Source organism: Desmodus rotundus, chromosome 7, assembly GCF_022682495.2.
Source record: "Desmodus rotundus isolate HL8 chromosome 7, HLdesRot8A.1, whole genome shotgun sequence".
Taxonomy (NCBI): Eukaryota; Metazoa; Chordata; class Mammalia; order Chiroptera; family Phyllostomidae; genus Desmodus; species Desmodus rotundus.
Window position 1 is genome coordinate 121,069,884 of NC_071393.1, and position 21,279 is coordinate 121,091,162.

At 39.3% G+C, this 21,279-nt stretch overlaps 1 protein-coding gene across 8 annotated transcripts in view; it reads right to left on the bottom strand.

Annotated features, from left to right (window-relative positions):
- The window catches only part of CEP128 (centrosomal protein 128), a 353,654-nt gene extending 335,152 nt beyond the window's left edge, over positions 1-18,502 (bottom strand). For 7 of the 8 annotated variants that reach the window (XM_045201906.2, XM_045201904.2, XM_045201905.2 and 4 more), the window contains exons 1-3: positions 18,347-18,502; positions 16,401-16,556; positions 1,363-1,524 (exon numbers count right to left, since the gene is read on the bottom strand). In XM_045201906.2, the coding sequence (XP_045057841.2) occupies positions 1,363-1,509 (147 nt within the window). In that variant the 5' untranslated portion in view covers positions 1,510-1,524; positions 16,401-16,556; positions 18,347-18,502. The remainder of the gene's footprint in view (positions 1-1,362; positions 1,525-16,400; positions 16,557-18,346) is intronic. The other variant, XM_045201901.2, reaches the window with a different exon arrangement.
- Positions 18,503-21,279: the final 2,777 nt, after the last annotated feature.

Genomic DNA, 21,279 nt, shown 5'->3' on the forward strand with positions numbered 1-21,279 from the left:
GCTTCTAGCACTTGGCTATTGTAAATTATGCTACTCTGAACATTGGGCTGCATAGGTTCTTCTGAACTGATGTTTCAGGATTCTTAGGGTATAATCCCAGCAGTGGGATTGCTGGGTCAAAAGGCAGGTCCATTTTTAGTTTTCTGAGGAAATTCCATACTGTTTTCCACAGTGGCTGCACCAGTCTGCATTCCCACCAACAGTGCACTAGGGTTCCCTTTTCTCCACAACCTCACCAGCACTTCTTGTTCATTGATTTGTTTATGATGGCCATTCTGACTGGTGTGAAGTGGTTTCTCATTGTGGTTTTAATTTGCAGCCCTCTGATGGCTAGTAATGCTGAGCATCTTTTCATATGTCTCTGGGCTCCCTGTATGTCCTCCTTGGAGAAGTGTCTGTTCAGGTCCTTTGCCCATTTTTTAATTGGGTTCGTTGTCTTCATGGAGTGGAGTTGTGTGAGTTCTTTATATATTTTGGCAATCAAACCCTTGCAAATGAAACCTCGGACAATGGTTTGGTCTCCAAAAAAATTCAATTTCTGGGTTTTCTTTTTCCCTTCTCTCACTTCTTTCCCCAAGCCCCTTCAACAGAAGGATGAAAACTGCCCCACTCAAACTTCCAAACACAATCAAAGGTTAGCCTCTAAATCAAAATAGCATCTCATTATTATTCACCCATGAATAATCTACCAAACCAAAATATGAACCATTTTTCTAAAGGCTCATGTCCACAAAAAACTAAATGACGGTAATCCCTAATGGTTTCTCTACCATATTTTATTTGGAAATATGGCCTTATCCCAAAACACATTCCACAACCTATCATGTATTTCAGATACCCTTACTGACTACAGTAGGCAGAATAAGAACCCTCAGAGATGTTCAAGCCCTAACCCCTGGAATCTTACAAGGCAAGAGGGATTTTGCAGGTATAATAATACTAAGGATCTTGAGATGAGGGATTATCCTAGATTACTGGGAACACTCAGTGTAACCACTAACACCCTAAAAGTGGAGGAGGGAAGCAGATGAGGTAGTCAGGGTGATGCGATCGGAGGAGGATGTGAAGATGAGGGGCCACAAGACAAGAAATGTGGGCAGCCTCTAGACACTGGAAAAGGCACGGGAACAGGTATTTCCCCAGGGCCTCCAGAAGGAATGCAGCCCTACCAACACCCCAACTTTTTGTCCAACGAGACTAGTGTCAGATTCTGACCGACAGAACTGTAGAAAATAAGTGTCTGTTATTTAAGGCATTAGTTTTGTGGTAATTTGTTATGGTAGCAAAAAAACTAATTCACTGACCAGCTTACTCAGCTTAAACTATCTACGACTGATTTAATGCAAGCGTTGTTAAACTCACCTGTAAAGTATTTGTTATAGAGTTGACCTTCTCGGTGACATCTAGTGCAGGAGGATTCCCAAGTTCCCGGTGTACGGACCTTGCAGCCCATCGACTCAATCGGTCACGAGAGCGGAAGTGGTCTGAATCACTGGAGGATTCTGCCATTGATGTACACAAATCCTTAAAAATAAATTCGGGCCATGGTCAAGCAAACAGTAAACAGCATGGGAATAAGAGATTAATTTAACTGTTTACTTTTTGATCTTTTGAAGTATTTATTACATTAGTCCATGGGCTTATCGTAATATCAAAACACACAGTCTAAAACCGTAAGTCACTGCCCGATGTAATTCTCCCTCCTTTGTCTTTTCTGCTTTAAAAGAGCTATTCCTTAAATATTATTTTAGTCTTGTTTACAATTCCAAATAATAAAAATCTCTTAGTTTAGTGAAATGTTACTAAATTTTAAAAACACTTTCACACACAGTACCCCACTTAACCCTACTAACAGGTCAATAGGACAGATAGCTTGGTACCTCTGCAATTAAAAAGAAAAACCAGATTCTCTAAGACCTGAAGGTCTCGATATTATTCTGATGTCCATTCCACTGAGCTGTAAGAATATATGTATCTTTAAACAAACATGCAACGGACATGGAATGACCTAACATAAGAGAATCCCAGCGTACAGTGAATACTTTCATGCACCTTAAGTTAAAATACAGTAGCAGTAAACAAACGCTATAACAAAGGCACAAATTCTGTAACAAATATGTAGGAAGAAGGCATCATCAACATCTCCACCAAATTAGGAAGTCAAACATACTGAGGGTAATTTCATCAGTAAACAATTCTCTATATATGCTTTTCCCATCCTTACCTCACTTTTTTATTTAGTGCAAAAGAAAATCAGTTCAGGCAAGACAATCTCAAAAGTTTTAGAAAACCTTTCATAGAAGTTGAAGAAAGAAAATGTATTTGGGAAAAAGAAGTATCAGAGAAAACTCTCATACTTTATTGAGTATTCTCATAATTATTATTGAGTGTCCTAATAATTCTATTTCCTGCTTACTGGGGGTTACTGTAACCTTTAACATTAATTGTCATGCTCTTCCTCAAATCTACATGGCTGCTTTCTCTGGTTTATTAAATCCAGCGTGATAAAACCTTTCTTTAATCATCTAGAGTATTCTGGACTTTTTGGATCTTGATTCTGAATGCATCTGGGAAGTACATGACCATACATCTAAAGGGAAGGTAAAGAGAATTTGCTAAAAATATATTGATCCTAGAGCATTAAATTAAAGCAGTCATGATTTTAAAATACTAGATAAAATAAAACTTAATAAACAGGAAAAGAACTTTGCTGTGAGTTTAGGTTTTTCAAAGTGAAATACAGTCTGACCTTGTAGCATCAAAAAAAGAATCAATGGAAGATCCATAGTCTTTGTACTAGCTGGAAAGGGGCTAGAGAACGCCTGTGAGACTCATCCTCCCCTCTGCCCGAGGCCGCTCCACGCCGCTCCAGGCCGCAGCTACTTCTCTTCCCTATGTGATTCTTGTCTTACTTCTCCCGTCTACAAATACAAAGGTACAGTGCCCACAGTGTAGCTCCCTCCCACATCAGGAAACGTGAGCAAACAACCTGAGTTTCAGCTTGACTACAAATAATTACCACTAATAATTTTATGGTTATTTTTAATGATTTAGATAAATGTTTAAAATAAAATAGAAGTGATAACTATAACAAGTATGTGTGTATCTACCACCTGCAATAACTGTTACTTTTCTTATTCTTTCCTACTTCTATCATTCTTTTTCTGTTATCATATTTTCCCATTATTTCATAAGAATAAATTCTTGGGTGGGTTCAGCTGGAGTGGGGTGGAGGGATGGGGAGAGAAGGCGTACAACTGTAATTGAATAACAATAAAAATTTTTTGTAAAGAATAAATTTTTAATATTATTCTTGTTATTCCCCATTCTGATGTGTGTGCTTCTAATATTTTCAGTAAAATATTTTAGCATACTATGAATGAAGTCTTAGTACCTTCCCACCCCACCCTTCACCCAAAATTATTCCTGCCCCACCTCCCCTGGGATAACCGCTCGCACAATTTTGTGTATAACTCTCCTTACGTTCATACTTTCACCACAAGTCATATGTATCATACTTCACAGTCTCTCTTAATGGAACAAATGTTACAGCTGATTGATAAATATTAACAAGTAGAGATGTGGGGTATCTGATTTTAACTTTAAAACAGAAAATCTTAGCAGCATTAAATAAAATTATGAACATTAATTAAATTATGTCTAATTGTCATATAATACCAAAAAATGACCTATCACACCTACTAAAGATTACATATTTTCACTAAAATAGAATCACACTTTCCAGCATGAAGTCTGCTAATACACACACACACAGTCTTCAGCTATTAATTTCAATTACTTTGAACAATAAAAGATGTTCAAACTCCTGCATCAGATGGAACACTTGTGGAAATATCAAGATATAAAGTGAAATATATCTAAGAATTTACATATTTTTAGTAGCATATGAAACATTAGCAACCGTCTAAGGATTTTAATTACATAAGTGTCATAAATGTTAAACTAAGGAAAATTAAAGAATCTGCTTACAACACAAAATAGAAATTAGATTATTTTCATTGCTGATAAAAAGTTAGCACTTCCTTCAACTATTACTGACTGTCATCACTCACTGGAAGAATGCCTAACCTTCAGCGTCACCGCGCAGAAGGCAGCTGTGGGAGCAGAGGTCCGGCCTTCCCGAGGGATGCCAGTCTCTCATCAGCCACACCGCCACTCTGCAGACAGAGTTGATGGAAGGAGAGGGGAAGAAATGAGAAAGAAGTGGCCACTGGCATTCTCAAGAGGCTCCCGCCACATAACCAGAACCCAGAGTACAATGTGTTAAGGGCCATGAAAATAGTCCTGAGAGCCCCTCAATATAAGTGACTAAAGAAGAAAACCACAATGCAGTAAATACCAATCATACACCTTGTTCAGCATCAAAGATGTATTATGCTACCACTAAAAATTAATTACAAAAAAGTATATCCTAACATCAGTAGAATTAAAGAAAGTTGACCAGTCCTCTGAAAATCTTCCTAAAGAAATTATACCCAAAGTATTATATTCATTTTTGATAAAAACATACTGAGAATGGTCATACAAGAAATCGAATATGCATGGCCATGAAAAAAATGTTCTTCCTAATAAGCAATTAAATACTTTTCTACCCTATTAAGTTGTTTTACTTTAAACAGTGATGTTTATGGTCACCCTACAGGTCAAAGAGCACTCCTCTACTGTCCTACAGGGAATGTGTAAATTAATGGAACTTGTCTGAATGGGAGCAAGCCACACATATCAAGAGCAGTTTGTACCTTCGACCAAGTAACTACATTTTCAACGTTCATCTAGTAGAATCATCTGGAATACATACAGAAATTTATATTAAAGATGTTGACTGAGAAGTTATAATATAAGGAAAATAAAAATAATTTAAATTTCAAATGAGAAGAAACTGAACAGTTAAAACACAATACATTCATACAATGGAAGAGTACACAGGCATTACGCACCCTGATTCTGGAGACATTTAATAACAACGTAAGGGATAAAAGTATGAATCCCAGTTTTTTAATAAGCATCCCATGTTGTCTGCATGTGAGTGTGTTGCAACGGTTCAAGGAGAGAGAGGTTCATGGGATTCGGGCACACGGAAGAATGTTCACGGAGCCATTGGGATGTCTGGCACGCCTTTATTCAGGGGTGGGTAAGCCACACACACAGCAAGCCATGTGTCCCCCTGAATGTCCCTGCGTGTCTCTGCATGTCACCTGTCCCCCAGCAGGAAGTCTTAACTCCCTTACATACTACATATAGACAAAACCAGCAGGGTGCCAGACTATTGTGCAATACAGCAAGATTCTGCACATGCGGGCCCACTCAGTGTTATGGAAACCGTTTATTGGACCCACTCTCAAGGCCATGAGAACACAGCTTATCTTAGTTCCCCAGACATCTGGGTGATGGAGCCACACTGCCTCCGTTTACCCTGCAGTCACTATAAATTACCAGTATAGGAATTAGAGGAGCAGGAAAGGGTGATGATAAAAAGGGAAGAAGATACAGCAAAAGTACACTTAAAATGCAGAGTTTACAGTAGATTTCTATTTTTCTAAACATTTCTCTCTCTCCTGAAATTTCCACAAAGAATGTACTATCAACAAGAAAAACAATGTATGCTTAAAAAAACAAATATAAAGATGACCTTCTGAGATAGCAGATTAATAACAGGCTGACAGTCTGGAAAATGTGTTTAAATAAAAGCTATACATCCAGAATTCCCTCTCTCTTGGTATTCCTTTTCCTCCCTAACAACTTCTAGATTATACTTCCCAGTGCCCTCACATCAGCCTAGGTGGGGTCAGGTCACCAGTTTTCACCAACTGATGAGCTAAGAAATGGGATCACAATGCTCATCTCTGCTTCATACTCAAGGGTACCAGGAGTCCAAAGGAGCCATTTCTCATGAGTTTATGAGTTAAAAGAATACTTTTTAAATTACGTATATTTCTCACTTTGCAATTTTGCAAAAGGACATGAGTTACTAGATACAAAAACTGACTCTCAAAGAAACATTCTTAATAATGGAATGAACTTAAAAGTTGAAGGACTATGTGAAAATACATTAATGTGTACTGGCATAGCTTATGTAATCAAATTCTGCTTTGGAAAACATATTAAAAATGGTTCATGAATGATATTGAATCACAATTACAATTTGAAGCTCAAAGAATAATTAAGACTAGGAGAAAAACATCTATGTATGTACAAGGAATATTTTCATCATTATTTTTAAAGGTGTAAAAGGAAAAAGTTCAGTTGGATTAGAAATTCATTCTCATTATCATAAGAAGTTTCTCAGCATGACACTGTTGATTAAAAAAAGTTGTTAAATTTGAAGAATGAGTGAAGAACTCTTAAAGAACAATTTTAAAAAGCTGAATCACCTAAATTCTGGTTAAAGGTGAGAAAGGCATTTCCTTCAACTGGAGAAAAAACAGACAATATTCTCTTACTACCACCTACTGGTACAACAAAACGTTCCACTGATGAGCAAGCAATAATACTGATGCGGTCTGCTTTTCAGACGCTGAGCTTTTTGCAAGACTAGAAGGACTACGATGGGTGACCTTGGGTGAAAGTCTCGACAGTGTGAGAGAAAGCCCTGGGTCTGAAACCAGATGGTACAACTCTTAAAATAGTTTATTTAGCTCTTCCCAACACATCAGCATTTAAAGGCATAAATACTGTTGCTTCTGCCTTAATGAACCTTATAAAGAAGACATATCACCACCAGAGCAGGTAATGAACCCTCATCAATTCGCTCCCACTGAGGATCCATCAAAAACAAACACCGATGTGCAAACCTGCACACTGACCAGAGGGAGGAAAACTGCATTTCTCCTGGTAATGAGAGGACTGGCAGTGAGTCTTTACAAACTCAAGCCCACCTCCATTGTCATTTGACCTAAGAAGCCATCAGACTGTCTTCATTCTAATGATGCACATTTGTATGTATGAGAGCTGTAATTTATTGATTCTCAAGTCTCTTTTCCTCAGAGCCAGTTTAAAACAATTAGGATCTGCAAGCTGTTCCATAAAAGATAAGCACCCAGCATCAGGGGTGACATTTCACAAAGGCTGACTAGTGCATGTTAAGTAGCTGATTGTTTCTGTGGCCTCCAAGTGCTTCAGCTGTACCTGTCCAAAGCAACTGTCCTCAAAGAACATGTTCAAAGTAATGATGTTGATATTTAAGGGGGTTGCAAGAGGCGGGGAGTGTATTTTAAGCTTAATCATTATCCAAGTTCAAATTTTATAATGCACTTCTCACCATTTCAACAGCTGCAGGACTTCAGAGCTTTGCCTCATTGTTCCAAAGAAAAAGTTAACAAGCCAGGAAAGGTTATCGTGCACAATTTTCAACTGTGCCTGGCTTCTTGGTATTGATGCTCCTCTGTAACTTAATCTCCTCAAACCCTTTTGGAAAGTTCATATGAGATCAAAATCAACAGCCAACTCTCTGTTAAGTCAGTAGATAATGTCAGACATAGGAAACAATCAAGAAAAACTTAAGCAGATCGCGCATTCATCACTTACTGAATTACGTTTACATTAGAAATGAGAGGTGGAAGTAAATAAATTAAGTTAGCGTCCTTGATAAGAAAGAAAGAGCTGTAGAAGTGCTGCCTACAGGGAGCTGAGTAATACAACCCAATGCCAGGGCAATGGGGCCAGGATCACTCCACCCTTCGGGAAGGCTGAGTAGAAGTTTGACAGATGGACGAGAGGAGGAAACAGGATCCAGTGAAAAGGCCCTCTGTCTCAGGAACCAGAGGGGCACAAAGAAGCACAGCGCTGGCGTCCTTCCACCGTGGAAGGGATTGAAAACTGTCTCCAGTACTACTAAATGTCCCCTGGGGTGGGGAGGGCATGGGTGGGTACAAGCATCCCAGTTTGAGAACTTCTGACTTACAGAATTAATAATTTTAGATACATATATACTAGATTTGATTTTTTATTGTATGTTGCATTTATTCCTGTTGCTGTCATCCATTTCCACGCCCCCTCCCTCCCACACACACACTGCTATCCCCTGGGTGAAGCCGGTCAGGCTCAGCCCCCAGCTCCCCTTGCCCCAGCTCCTCAGAGAACAACAGCAGAGTCACATGGACCAGTGCCCCCCAAGCAGGGAGCATGAGCATTTCTGAAAAAGGCCATGCAGCATACAAAATGACATTCAGACATGGAGAAAAAAATGAGTTGCTGCTCAGATAATTATATATGTGCCAGGTGTTAAAAATCAGTGTAGTTTTAAGTTATTTAATAACCCCCTCCCTGCCTCACAAGCAAAATGACACAGATTTTACACTCATACACCCACACATACTTCTAAAATAAATGAGGCAGTTTACAAAATTAAATAGAAGCGTGTCAAGATTTAAAAAAAAAAACAAATAAAAACTCAAGAAAAAAAAAGAAAATTTACAGAGAAATGGATGCTAAGAGACCCATATGATGGATTTATTATTTGTAGTTGAGCCCTGGAATTGCACACTTGCATTTGCTGACAGATTAAAAATGAAATATGTGCTACAATATTCCTAAAGTAGCAAACAAGCATGAAATCCTCTGGATGGACAGACATCCTCTACTGATTGTCCAAACTGCCCCAGGTTGGGCAAGAAATCAGCCTGGACAAAGATGGAACTGGAATCCCTGAGTTTCTGACACCATTTTGTTTAAATCAGAAAGTGAAAACTGGAAGACTGACTATAGATCAAATCCAGCCAACTAACATGTATTTGAAAATACCACTATGCTATTTTAAAATATTCATTTGAAAACAAATAGATGTCACATAAAAATTCTAATTGCCTGCTTCTCTTGAAAAACCCAAAGATCTGGCAACACTGGGGATAAATTTTCCCATGGCAACACGGACGTCAATAACAGCTGCCCTAGAGTCAGACATGCACCTTCCTGTCCACCCAAACCCCCACTGGGCATGCTTCACCCGCTACCTGATCGGCCCCACTTACTGGAGTTGAGTTTGCAACCTTATTTCGGATAAAGAACCAAGAAAAAAGAAGTTTACTTTTTTAAAGGTAGTTTCCCTAATCAAAATCAGCAATTTGATTGGGAAGAATTAATCAAGGTTAAATGCTTAAGAGGTAATGCTTTCCTCCCCAGACCAGAATGGAAACTGGGTACTACCGCTTTGAAATTAGCCATGCCTATGGACTCCCAAACCACGGTAAGACACACTACAGCCAAAGGGCTTGATTTAAACCAAACTACTTAGAGTGTTTTCACACTATTGTATATATCAAAAACTAAATTCAGAACAAAAGTGTAGTACTGTGCATAATTTGCCTCCAATTCTTCACCCCTTCCTATACGCACTGTCCTCATACTATAGGTTGAATTACCTGCCCAGGCAGTCCCCTCCTCTGGCCTCAGCTATGTGACCTGCTTTGGCCAATAGGATTTTAGCTAACATGTCACAAGCAGAGTCTTGAAAAGGGATTACACACTGGAACTTGTTCCCCTGTACCTCTTCCATCACCTCGAGTGCATGGCCAGGGTATCCTGTGGAAGGTGTGGGACACAGGGTTGCACCAGAAGCTTCCAGCTTAGATCAGCAGACCAGCTGACCAGTTGGCTGAACCAAAATAAATGAGTCTAATCATAGGCAGGTAGCTCAGCTGACCCACTGTATAAGCAATAGCTGTTAATTGTTGTATGCCTTGTATGTTTTGTTGTGCAGCAAAAGCTAAATGACTTATATTGTGAAACCTGAAAAAAACGATACCTATTAAGAAGAGCTCCTGGTGGCAAATTAGGCTCAAATTTTAAAAAACAGAGCCTACCAGCTATTTCTACACAGGGGCCTCTCACATACTCCACTTCAGGAAGAAGTCTGCCCTGAACTGCCTGCCTCACTGTTTCTGCCATCTCAGCCAGCTCTTATGGAGGAGTTCCTGGAATCCTATTTCAACCAATGGGACTGAGGCCTTCCCCTCTCCAATCAGAGCTGCACAGTTATATCCTCATCAACATGTCCACCAACCAAGCACAGCAGCTCATTTATAACCAATCAGGAAAGTGCCTTTTGGACCAATCAAACTACGAAGATTTGAAGTCCTCATTTGCATGAGGACAGACCAATCAGGGGCCAGAGCAGAGACTTCTGTGATATCAGCCAGCTCCCCTCTGGCTCTGAGCATGCACTTTGCCTTCCACCAAAGACTAAAGAGTGCATTTCCCTGGCTGAGATAAAACCCTAAAGAGTCTCACTGGAGCAGAGAACATATCAATGCAAGCCATATCACTCTGGCACAGAACGCTGAATGGAACAGAGCAGACCAGCACAAAGGAGCCAGCACAGCACAAAGCAGACCAGCATGGAACAGAGTAGGCCAGTGAGGAACAGAGAAGAGCTATCTAGCCAGAGAGGGGCCTGGCCTCAGGGATGCCTGGCCCCAGGGCCACATCACAGCCGTGCTGTATCACAGTTGACCTGGTTTGCACTGAGTCAAGTTTCCTTCTTCACTGTACTCCAAACTGGGGATTCCTGTTGGCAATGAACTGGCACCAAGGACAATCCGTTGACAATATGTAGTTTATTAATAAATCATGTGATTTGATTGAGAAAATAGTTAATTTCCTGAAGTTTCCACTCCCTTCCAAGTACTAACCAGGCCCGACCCTGCTTAGCTTCCGAGATCAGACGAGATCTGGCGCGTTCAGGGTGGTACGGCCGTAGACCTGAAGTTTCCTCTCAAAAGTACTTTCCTTGAGGCCCTGGCTGGTGTAGCTCAGAGGTTGAGTGCCAGTCTGTGAATCAAAGGGTCGCCAGTTCGATTCCCAGTCAGGGCACATGCCTGGGTTGGAGGCCAGGTCCCCAGCAGGGGGAGTGTGAGAGGCAATCACACATTGATGTTTCGCTCCCTCCTTCCCCCTCTCTAAAAAAATAAATAAATAAAATCTTTTTTTAAAAAAACCTACTCTCCTTGAGAAAACAGGTTGTTTTCAGACTGTCTTCTAGTGGTGGGGTTGAAGGAGGGACAAATTCAAATTAGGATGCACAAAATAAGCATAAGCAATTGATATAACAGATGAAAGGCTAGCAATTTTTGAGAAAAAATCTAGCAATTATAAATAGCAGTTGGGGCTATTTATTTGTTCCCTACAACATTAAGATTTTCATGAGAAATAAACTATTTCTTAAATATATTATAAAGCATAATACTTGTTTTCTTCCTTCTAGTTTTTAAAGTATAAACAGAAACTCCTCTTGACCTCCCTAGTGAACAAACAATACTAAAAATTTTAAGAGAAGGAAGTATTTCTTATTGCTATTTATATCTTGCATTTGCACATTGCTTTATAGCTTACAAAGCATTTTCTTTAGCATTTACTCTTTTGATCTCCATTAAATCCTATAAAGTTGATATAATTACAACCCTTTACTTTTGCTACTAAAAAAAAAAACCAAAGCTTTGAGTAAAATACTTGTCCATGATTGCTTTGCTAAAAACTCATAAGAACAGAACTAGAACTCATATCTTGTGCCTCTAAGCCAATGCTTTTCCACTACATTTTCATTTTTTTAAAGGTTTACTTTAGGAAAGAGAGAGATTCAAGAAACACCGACTGGCTACCTCCAGCATTGAGCCCACAATGTGGGCATGTGCCCTGACCAGAAATCAAACCCACGACCTCTCCGTTACAGGACACTGGCCCAACCAACCGAGCCACACCAGCGAGGGCTGCAATACATTTTTAGGTGCAAAAGGATTGTGTAAATTCCAGATACACTGCCCAATCACTGAAATGTTTTCTTTGCCCTCCCCTATCATATTTCTTATCACCCCCATCCCAAGAAATGCTTTTAATGCCAGAGTATGCCATATGTACTTATTTACTTAGAACGAGAGATTTTTTATAATGAATACAAGATATAAAGGATTTAACACATAAATCTGCCATAAGTCCAACTTTCTACAGCTATTTTAAGATGTCTTTTAAATAATTCTTTCTCTTGTTAAGAATATTTACAACCTCTTTCAGGCAGAAAAGCATTCCTATTTTTTTTCCAGAAACCATATCCTAAAACCTTAAATTTTTTTAAAGCTATTCTTTTTGGTGTACATGTATTATCTATTTCTTCTTTTCTTACACTCTTTCTCAGTTCCCATAGTTCTTCCTTCCCCCACTCTTACTTTACATATTTAGATCTTTTCTTTAAGTCTTCTATATAAAGACCTGGAATACATTTTATTTACTTATTGGCATGTTTATTCAAGAGTTTTGTATTTCTTATTCTCTTTCATTAAATTTACTAGGATGGCATTGGTTAATAATATTATATAGGTTTAAGTGTATATTTCTGATACATGATCTGTATATTGCATTGTATGCCTACCACCCAAATTTAAATCGTCTTCCGTCACCGTATATTTGCCCCTCTTCACACTTTACTACACCCTCCTTCCCCTGGTAACCACCATACTGTTTTCTGTGTCTATGAGTTTCAGTTTTATATCCCACGTATGAGTGAAATCATGGTTCTTAGCTTTTTCTGGCTGACTGATTTCGCTTAGCAAAATATTCTCAATTGTATTTTTTATTCATAATTTTAAAAGTGAATAAACAGAATAATTGGCGTATTCTTTTCAAAATATAATAAGTTCTAAAATTTTTTTAAAAGGTAATTGGAGTTCTTAACTTTGACCCTATCATGAACTATTTCCTGGAATGTTTTTAAATGTATATATAAATATGTTTAAAGATACAGGATTAGAAAGAAATCCAATTACAATGAAATTTAATTGTTAGAAGTAAATGAATGTAGACTCCAGTTAAGAACCAAAAACCTTCAAAAAACAACAGTTGAAGTATTGCTGAATAACTAATGCTTCAACATCACAGACTGCAGTATGACAGTAACCCTACAAGGTAAACACTGCTGTCACATGCTATGTACCTAAAAGGCTTAAAGGAGCTAAGAAAGGAATACCAGTTACACAGCTACCAAGCAGCAGGGCTGAGTATTGAACCTTTCTCCAGGGTCCAGGTTTCTAACCATTTAACCCTTCTCATTGCCAGTGGCACTATTCATAAATTCAGGACTTTTCTTAACTCATTCTTAGCCACTTAAATGGTTTCTCTAACTCTGAATCTTTTCCTATACATTCCAACTTCATTGACACTCCCCTGGCCACATGACTGAATCTAGCTTCTTGAATCAGGAATTCAAGACCCTCAGCAAGCCACCTATGTCTTAAGGAAAGAATCATAGAAAACCTAAGACCAGCTGGTCTCCTAATGCCATTCCTCATTAATGTCATTAGTTCTGGCTGGAATGCCTTTTGCGCTCCACTATGGCCACCGACTTAAGGTCCACCCATCTTTCCAGGCATAGCTCAATACATACAACCTCAGTGAAGCCTTCCACCTCCAGCCAGAAGTGACTTTTCCTTCCTCTTCATTTTATCACTTTATAAATATAGCAAGACATTTATTAAACATCTCCATGAAATATAATTATTTGTGCCACAGAATTTTTGTCAATTCCTCGAATATGCCATGCTCAGCTTGTCATCAAACTTAGGCTGGATTCACTGCCTGGAACATTCTTTTCACTTTTTTTCCCTTGTCTAACTTCCACTTTTCTTTCAAGCCTTAACTCACAGAAAACTTCCCCTAGAAAGCCTTCCTTCACTGCCCCCACCCCTACCCTGGACCAAGTATCCACAGTGGATACCAACTCATCACAGCCCTAAGGTTGCTAATTGGTTTTTTACTGTCTGTCTCCCCACCAGACTCAAAATCTTATCAGAGACTCCATTTATTTTATCCGTGGTTGTATTTCAACAGCTAGCATAGTACCGGCCATGTAGCTGGAACATTTTTAAATAAATTTACAATTAAATTTCCTTATTATCCTGTCTGATTAATCCAGAGATAAATTTCAAAGAAGAGGACTTTGCAATTAGTACTAAGTAAATAATTGTTGGGTGAAATGATTCTTGTGGGAAATGGCCTAGATTAATTATCTTACATCCTCAAGTGATATGGATTAAACTGCCTAACAGTATAAATATGAACACTTGATAATGTCTTTTATAGAGAAAACAAGGATAAATATTTCAAATCCATTTAAATAAATGTGTTAAAACAACTGAATCAAACCTAGAAGCCCTGATTGAATTACTGCGAATCACTTTAATTCATCATTGTCATCTGCAGCTACCTGCATTCCTCAGTTATTACCTATCTGTACTGTACAGCACTACACTCCAAATTATCTAGGTTCTGTATCATCTGGGACTATTCTCAGCACTCTTTCAATGTACCAACTGCTGTTCACAAGCAAACCCATTTTGCCAATTCACAGCCTCCACTCTCCCACCATCAAGCTTTTGCCTTCCTACAATCTATGAAACTGCTTATCTCACCCAAAGAGTATTAAACTAAATGAAATAAGTCAGCCAGAGAAAGACAAACACCGTATGATTTCAATTGCACGTGGGATCTAAAGAACAACACAAACAGACAAAACAGAAACAGACTCATAGATACAGAGCACAGACTGGCAGCTGCCACGTGGAAGGGGGGTTGGAGGGCTGGGTGAAAAGGACGAAGGGATCGAGAAGTACAGACTGGTAGTTACAAAATAGGCATGGGGATGTAAAGTGCAGCAGAGGACATCTAGTCAATAATATTGTAGTAACTATGAATGGTGTCAGGTAAGTACTGGATATATAAACAGGCAATTCACAGAATACGTGTGGCCCTAACAAATATATAACATACTTTATTTTGCTAACTAAAGAATTGGACATTAGAATAATATCATGATATTCTTACTTATCTGTTTTGTATAGATGAAAAAAGAAAAAAAGAGCTCTCACCTCCAGGGTTGATAAGAGCACACCTTGCTGTATGAATATTAAATAAAATATATAGCTTTTCTGGAGAACGATCTGGCGAGACAAGTAAAATATAAGTAATATGCATCTATTTTGACCCAGATATTCTATGTACAGAGTGGAACAAAAGTAGGTTTACAGTGGTTTGTAGAGAAAATAATACAATAATTAACAAATAACAGTCCAAGAATAAACTGCTTCGCATACTCACGATTACAAACCTACTTTTGCACCACCCTGTACATCATCCTAAGGAAACAAAAGGAGATGTATGTAAAAGATGTACGTATACATGCCATGTGTATATGTATGTACAGAGTTTCATGGCAGAAGTATAGTCATTAAAAAAACTAAGAAAAAGCTACAAATCTACTGACAAGGGATACATTCAATGCAGTCAGCTGAAATACCACATAGCAGTTAAAAGAGACATGGTAGAATTTTACATGCTAACATGTAAATTATACATTATTACAAGAAACAAAAGCACACTACGGAATAACATGAATACATTGACACATTTCATATTAGAATCAACCCAGTGACATTATTACATGAACACTATTGAATCTACTATAAGATTTTTAAATTATTCACAAATGGGTCAAGATTGCAGTTGAGAATCTGTGGTTATACAATCCTATGAGGCTCCTCCAGCTTTAAAATTCTTTAATTCTAAGAATTTTGTACAGCACAGATCTTGAAAACTGTTATTACAAGGCCCCGATTGGTCTCCTCTGTATGTTTAAGTGCTCTTTATCAAAACACAGTATGAAAATGCTACAAAGGGTCCAGAATTTCAAATCTACTTTGCAAAATTTGGGTAGTCCTTTATTATCTGTGACAATTCATCATGTTGAATACGTACATTTTATAGAAATCACAAATTATAACCATCTCTTACCTCAATAATAATGTAAGAACCATTATAGCTTGAAAAAAAACTAAGGTAATAGAACCCTTTGAACCTTTAAAGAGTTAAATAACTGTAAGATTTGCTTATATGGGACTCCTCGCCTAAAAATGCTGACTGTCCACCAAATCTCATTAGAGGGCCATCAGAGACAAGAGTGGGGCCTCTTCCTACTGGGCAGGACTGACACTTGTCGTCAGACACCTGGGGATGAAAACGGCTCTTTGGTCTTCAGAACCCCACGCAAATCAGATAAGCTACCTGAGCCTCGACTGCCTTATTTGTAAAATGAAGAATAGCATAATAAAACCATTCTGCATGTAACACATAGAAGGTGCCTATTACTGTGCCTGCACAAAACAGCTTCTCAAATACTCGTCTAATAGAGACATTTGCATCGTTGTTGTTTTTGTTAAGGTATCTAGTTTCTTCCCCTGAATTTTGATACCACTCCATGCACAAGCATTCTATTTAATTTTTATACTACAATGTGAGAAAGGGGTTTCTTGCCCCCTTAAAAGCCTATTTGTTGACATACTCTCTTCCGCTATAAATAGGTACAACTTTGTTATCTCAGAAACGCAGGGAGAAAGCATACTTACAAAGCACACCCCCAAATCTCCGTGTTGCTCTCCACTGAGCTCAGTGCTCTTCTCAGGCACATATGTCTGCCTCCTATCATTTCTTCATGAGGTTCGGGGCAAAAGGCCTAGTCAAGTAGATGATCTTTGATTGCCCTTACACTTTCCCCAAACCACCTACAGATAAATAAAACAAGGGGTAAAACACACCCACAACCTTAATTTTTTTTAAATAACAGAACATGAAAATAAGCTCACCCTCACTATGTGCAGTTTATGGCGTATCAGAGAACAGGGGAAATGCTCCTTGGGTCATGCAAAAACCTCACTGAACTCATATTTTTCACATCCAAGTGCCCAGCCAGCCTACTCCTCACTGGTTTTTTCTGCCCATGCCTGGTCTCCCCTTGAGCTGGCTAGATCACGCAGTGTGAACTGCAGCCCAAGTCTAGCTAAAAGCACTCTCTCTCCACATGTCTATCAGCGAGTAACTAAGTCAAGTAATTAATTTAACATGTCTCTTCTGAATGTAATGACCCAATCGAATTTCTAAGCCTTTTTAATGCACTATATGCTTGTTCCCCTTAAAGGAAATATTTTATAAGCTGCCCAGTTCTTCCCACATCTAGTATAGCAATTAAATAAGTAAAATCCCTTTGGTTGTAAGAAAGAGCTGTGGACAGAAATATTTTCAATTCTTTGTGACTGGTTTTAAAGCAGTGTGTAAGAACACACAGAAAGTTATCCAGAGAACTTTGGAAAGTTATCCAGTTGTCCACATAAAAAGTAGATCTGGGACTACATCTAAAACCACTTCAAGAAAAAAGTACTCTGGAAAAGTTAATCAAAATAAACTGTGGAGAGTTCAAGTGACACAAGTCTTCAAATGGCAGAGAGGACATGCTGAGAGCAGAGGTTTTGCGCATACTTGGCTCTTTGAGCAAAGCAGCAATCCTCACCCCAAGAGTCGAGTCACAGACAAACCCCAATTTCTCTGTGCCAATATGAAGCTGCCAAAGTTTTAATCTTGAACCTACACTGCACAATACCATAGTCACTAGCCATATGTGGCTACAGAGCTCTTGAAATCTGGCCAGTTTGAATTCACATGTGCTGTGAGTGTAAAATACAAGGTTTTGAAGACTTAAAAACCATTTAAAAAAATCATTAAGGTCTTACAATATCTCATTATGTTACATATTGACTACATGTTGAAATTAACACATTTTGGATACATTGTGCTAAATAAGTTATTGAAATTAATTCCACCAGTTTCTTTTTACTGGTATAATGTGAGTACTAGAAAATTTAAACGTGTGTGTGAGGCTCACAAATACTTCTATTTGACAGCACTGTTCTGTATAATTAATAAAAACAAATAAATACTGAGCATTTGCAATGTGCCAATAGCTGAAACAACGTTACAAAGCGGTTCTACAGGAAGTCTGCGGAAGTGACTGAGCCCCATCAAAACGTGTCGGGTGTTCCACGAAATAACTCAAACCAGGGACTGTTAACGTTATGGCAACTCCCATGTTGGCATAGGAAAGACTGATACAGCGTTCCCAGAGTAGCAAACTTTTGCGACTATAGAACTGGTACAAAACGGCAAGTTATATAGCAGGCCAGGCAAATAATCTCCAAAATGAGGCCGATCTCCTTGACAGCTCAGGCTTCGCAGCTGCTAACGGCAGGACAAGCCACTCGCAAGAGGACAACGAAGTTCAAGTTCCCTGGATAATTTGGCAAAGACCTGACTGTGGATACCTATGCTGAGGGAGGGGGCGTCTCGATGCCAGGCACGCCGTCTCTCCCGACCCTGGCACACACTCTACCGCCACGGCCCCACTCCAAATCTCCGCGCGGCCACTGTCCCCACCCATGGAACAAGGAGAAGTGGGACTTAAAACATCGGCAAGACAGGGAAGTGGTAAAGAAAAGGCCAGGGGGCGGTTGGGGGAAGGTACCTGAGATAGAGAAGAGCCCCAGATCCTTAATGCCGGATCATCGCCGAGGCCTGCCCGGCTCCCACGGCCACCTGTGACCGAGAAGGTGCTACAGACCCGACGCTGCGGCGCAACCGACAAGTGCTCTGCCCTGACTCGCAGCTATGGCAACTTAAACTAGCCGCCCAGCCGCAGAGAACGTACAGGACCCTACTGGCGGCGCTTTGCCCTCTGGGAGTTGTAGTCCGTGTCCTCCGCAAAGCAATAATTAGTGAAGGACAGAGGCCCAGAAAGAAACTGCAAGTCCCAAGATGCCACACGACTGTCGTCTTGTGATTCTCCCGGAAGGAGCCGAATTAGTTGACAAGAGAGGCCCCGGGACGCGCCCTCTTGCCCTGGTCTTTTTTTTTTTTTTTTTTTTTTTTTTAAGGAATTAGCTGCCTTGGTCTAGACTACAATTTAATCAAAAAAGTCTAAAATATTTATTCTATTATTTTAAAAAGAAAAAGCCAAAGTAGTTATGATACTAACATAGACTACCTTTCTGTTACTCCTTGGCGAACAGGCAGGTGTAATTTCTAGCAGTCATATGTAAAAATCCCCTTACTGCCAGAGCCTAATGTCTTCTGGCTCACAAATTCTTAGAACTGTAAGGGAACAGAGGAGATTATCTAGACAAACATTTTAGGCCTGGAAAAAGTAAATGACTCGCATAAGATCTCGTAGCTCATTAATGACAAACCAAAAATAGAATATAGGGATATCACTAGGGTGTCACCTCCTCACAATTTCTGGAACATGAGAGAAACATATTCCACTTGGAGAAGTTGGTTTCAATCAGGAAAAGGTCATTGTAAAAAACCTCAACAAAGAACTGAGCTTTTGGAAAGGCTAAGAGGTGAAAGTCCAAATTAGTCACGAAGATGGTTCTTTCCTTCTGCTCCGCCAAAAAAAAGCCACTGATATTTTCCTAGTGGAGGCTAAAAGCAAATTTTACTTTATGTGTGAAGCTTCTTTCCTGGAGTCCTCAAGAACAGCTGGATCACATTAAATGATCACAGCAGGCTCCCTCTTCTCAGGATTGTGGGCTGTAATGGTCCGTCCCCAGTTGCTCCCTCACATTAGACTGGAAGCCTTTCCAACGCAGGAACCTAACCTTTGAAAATTCTCATCCTTCCCTCATATTTCCCTCTCTCTCTCTCTCATGCACACACAAACACAGACACATAAATATGATAAATCATAATTTGATATATTGGACCCATTCAAATATTTTTTCCAGTCAGCCAACACTGGGAGGTAGATGTTCTAAGCAGTTTCAACATGAAATTATTATTTTAAGGACCTACCTATGTATTTGCATCTATCTTCAAGCTGCTTGGTCACAGCTGTGTTCAAGCCACCTGCCACGAATGTGAACAAAATTAAGAACACCCATTAAATTGTCCCATATGCATGCGGAAGCATAACAGTAACTTCATTTATTTGTTAACATTTTAACTTTTTCAAAACAATTGTACTCATTCACTTAATTCAGCAAATGTATGCTGAATTTCTCTAGGATGCAGACATTGTATTAGACACTAGAAATGCAGTGAAAATGAGGAGATGACATAGTTTCTGCTCTTTTGTTGCTCAGAGACAAGAAAATACAAAAAAAGACCAGTTCCCTCAAGAAGTATTCCAAGTCATGAAAGGCAAGGACCTACATCCAAGATTACTGTATCCAGCAAAGCTATCATTTAGAATGAAAGGGAAGATAAAGTGCTTCTCAGATAAGGTCAAGTTAAAGAAGTTCATCATCACCAAGCCCTTATTATATGAAATGTTAAAGGGAGTTACCTAAGAAAAAGAAGATCAAAAATAGGAACAGTAAAAATGACAGCAAACTCACAGTTATTAATGACCACACCTAAAACAAAAACAAGAGCAAACTAGGCAAACAACTAGAACAGGAACAGAGCCTTAGAGATGGAGATCACATGGAGGGTTGTCAATAGGGGAGTGGGAGGGGGAGAGGGGGGGAAAGGTACAGAGAATAAGTAGCATAGATGATAGGTGGAAAATAGATGGGGGGGGTAAGAATAGTGTAGGAAATGTAGAAGCCAAAGAACTTATAAGTATGACCCATGGACATGAACTATAGGGGGAGAATGTGGGAGGGAGGGGGTGGGCAGGATGGAGTGGAGTGAGGGGGGGGAAATGGGACAACTGTAATAGCATAATCAATAAATATATTAAAAAATAAAAAATAAATGTAAAAAGTAAAAAAAAAAAAAAAAGACCGGTCCCCTGAAATAAAAGGGATTCCTGATGGGGAACGTGATAAGAAACAGAGAAGCGGGCTCCAGAGAGGGCAGTTGGAGAGTTCGGGGGGAGGCGGGTGCAGACCTGAAGGTGTTGGAGGAAAGCCCATGTCCATAGACTGCTGGGCCACTATTCAAGCAAGTACTATTCATAGCCTGAACTTGACCGTCCTCCTATTGGCATGAAAGGAGGACAGCCTGTATTTTGCCCAGTGATTGCCCAACACAAGTAATGCTATCTCTACCACTCGACTGACATAGCTTGGTTCCCTCTAGCCACCACAGATGGTCAAGCCTCCTCATAATATCACCAGACAGTTAGTTATAAGTGAAAGAAGGAAGATCGAGCACCAAAGTGGGATGCTGTGTGTAAGGTTAAAGAGCAATCCCCAATATCCTAGTTGTAACTACTCAAAATTCTCTCTGAACCAAGAGAGTCGTGAAAGCCACTCTGTTTACACCAGCACAAAACTATCATAAATGGTTTTGATTCCTCTTGCATCATCTTTCCAAGCTGACTGCAAATCTAGAATAGTCAAAATAAGGAACAAGATGTTGCAAAGATGGTATTGCCTGCTGGTCAAAGAATCATCTTTAGCCATTCATTGTGTACTATTGATCCCATAATATTCTTTTCAGCCACACACT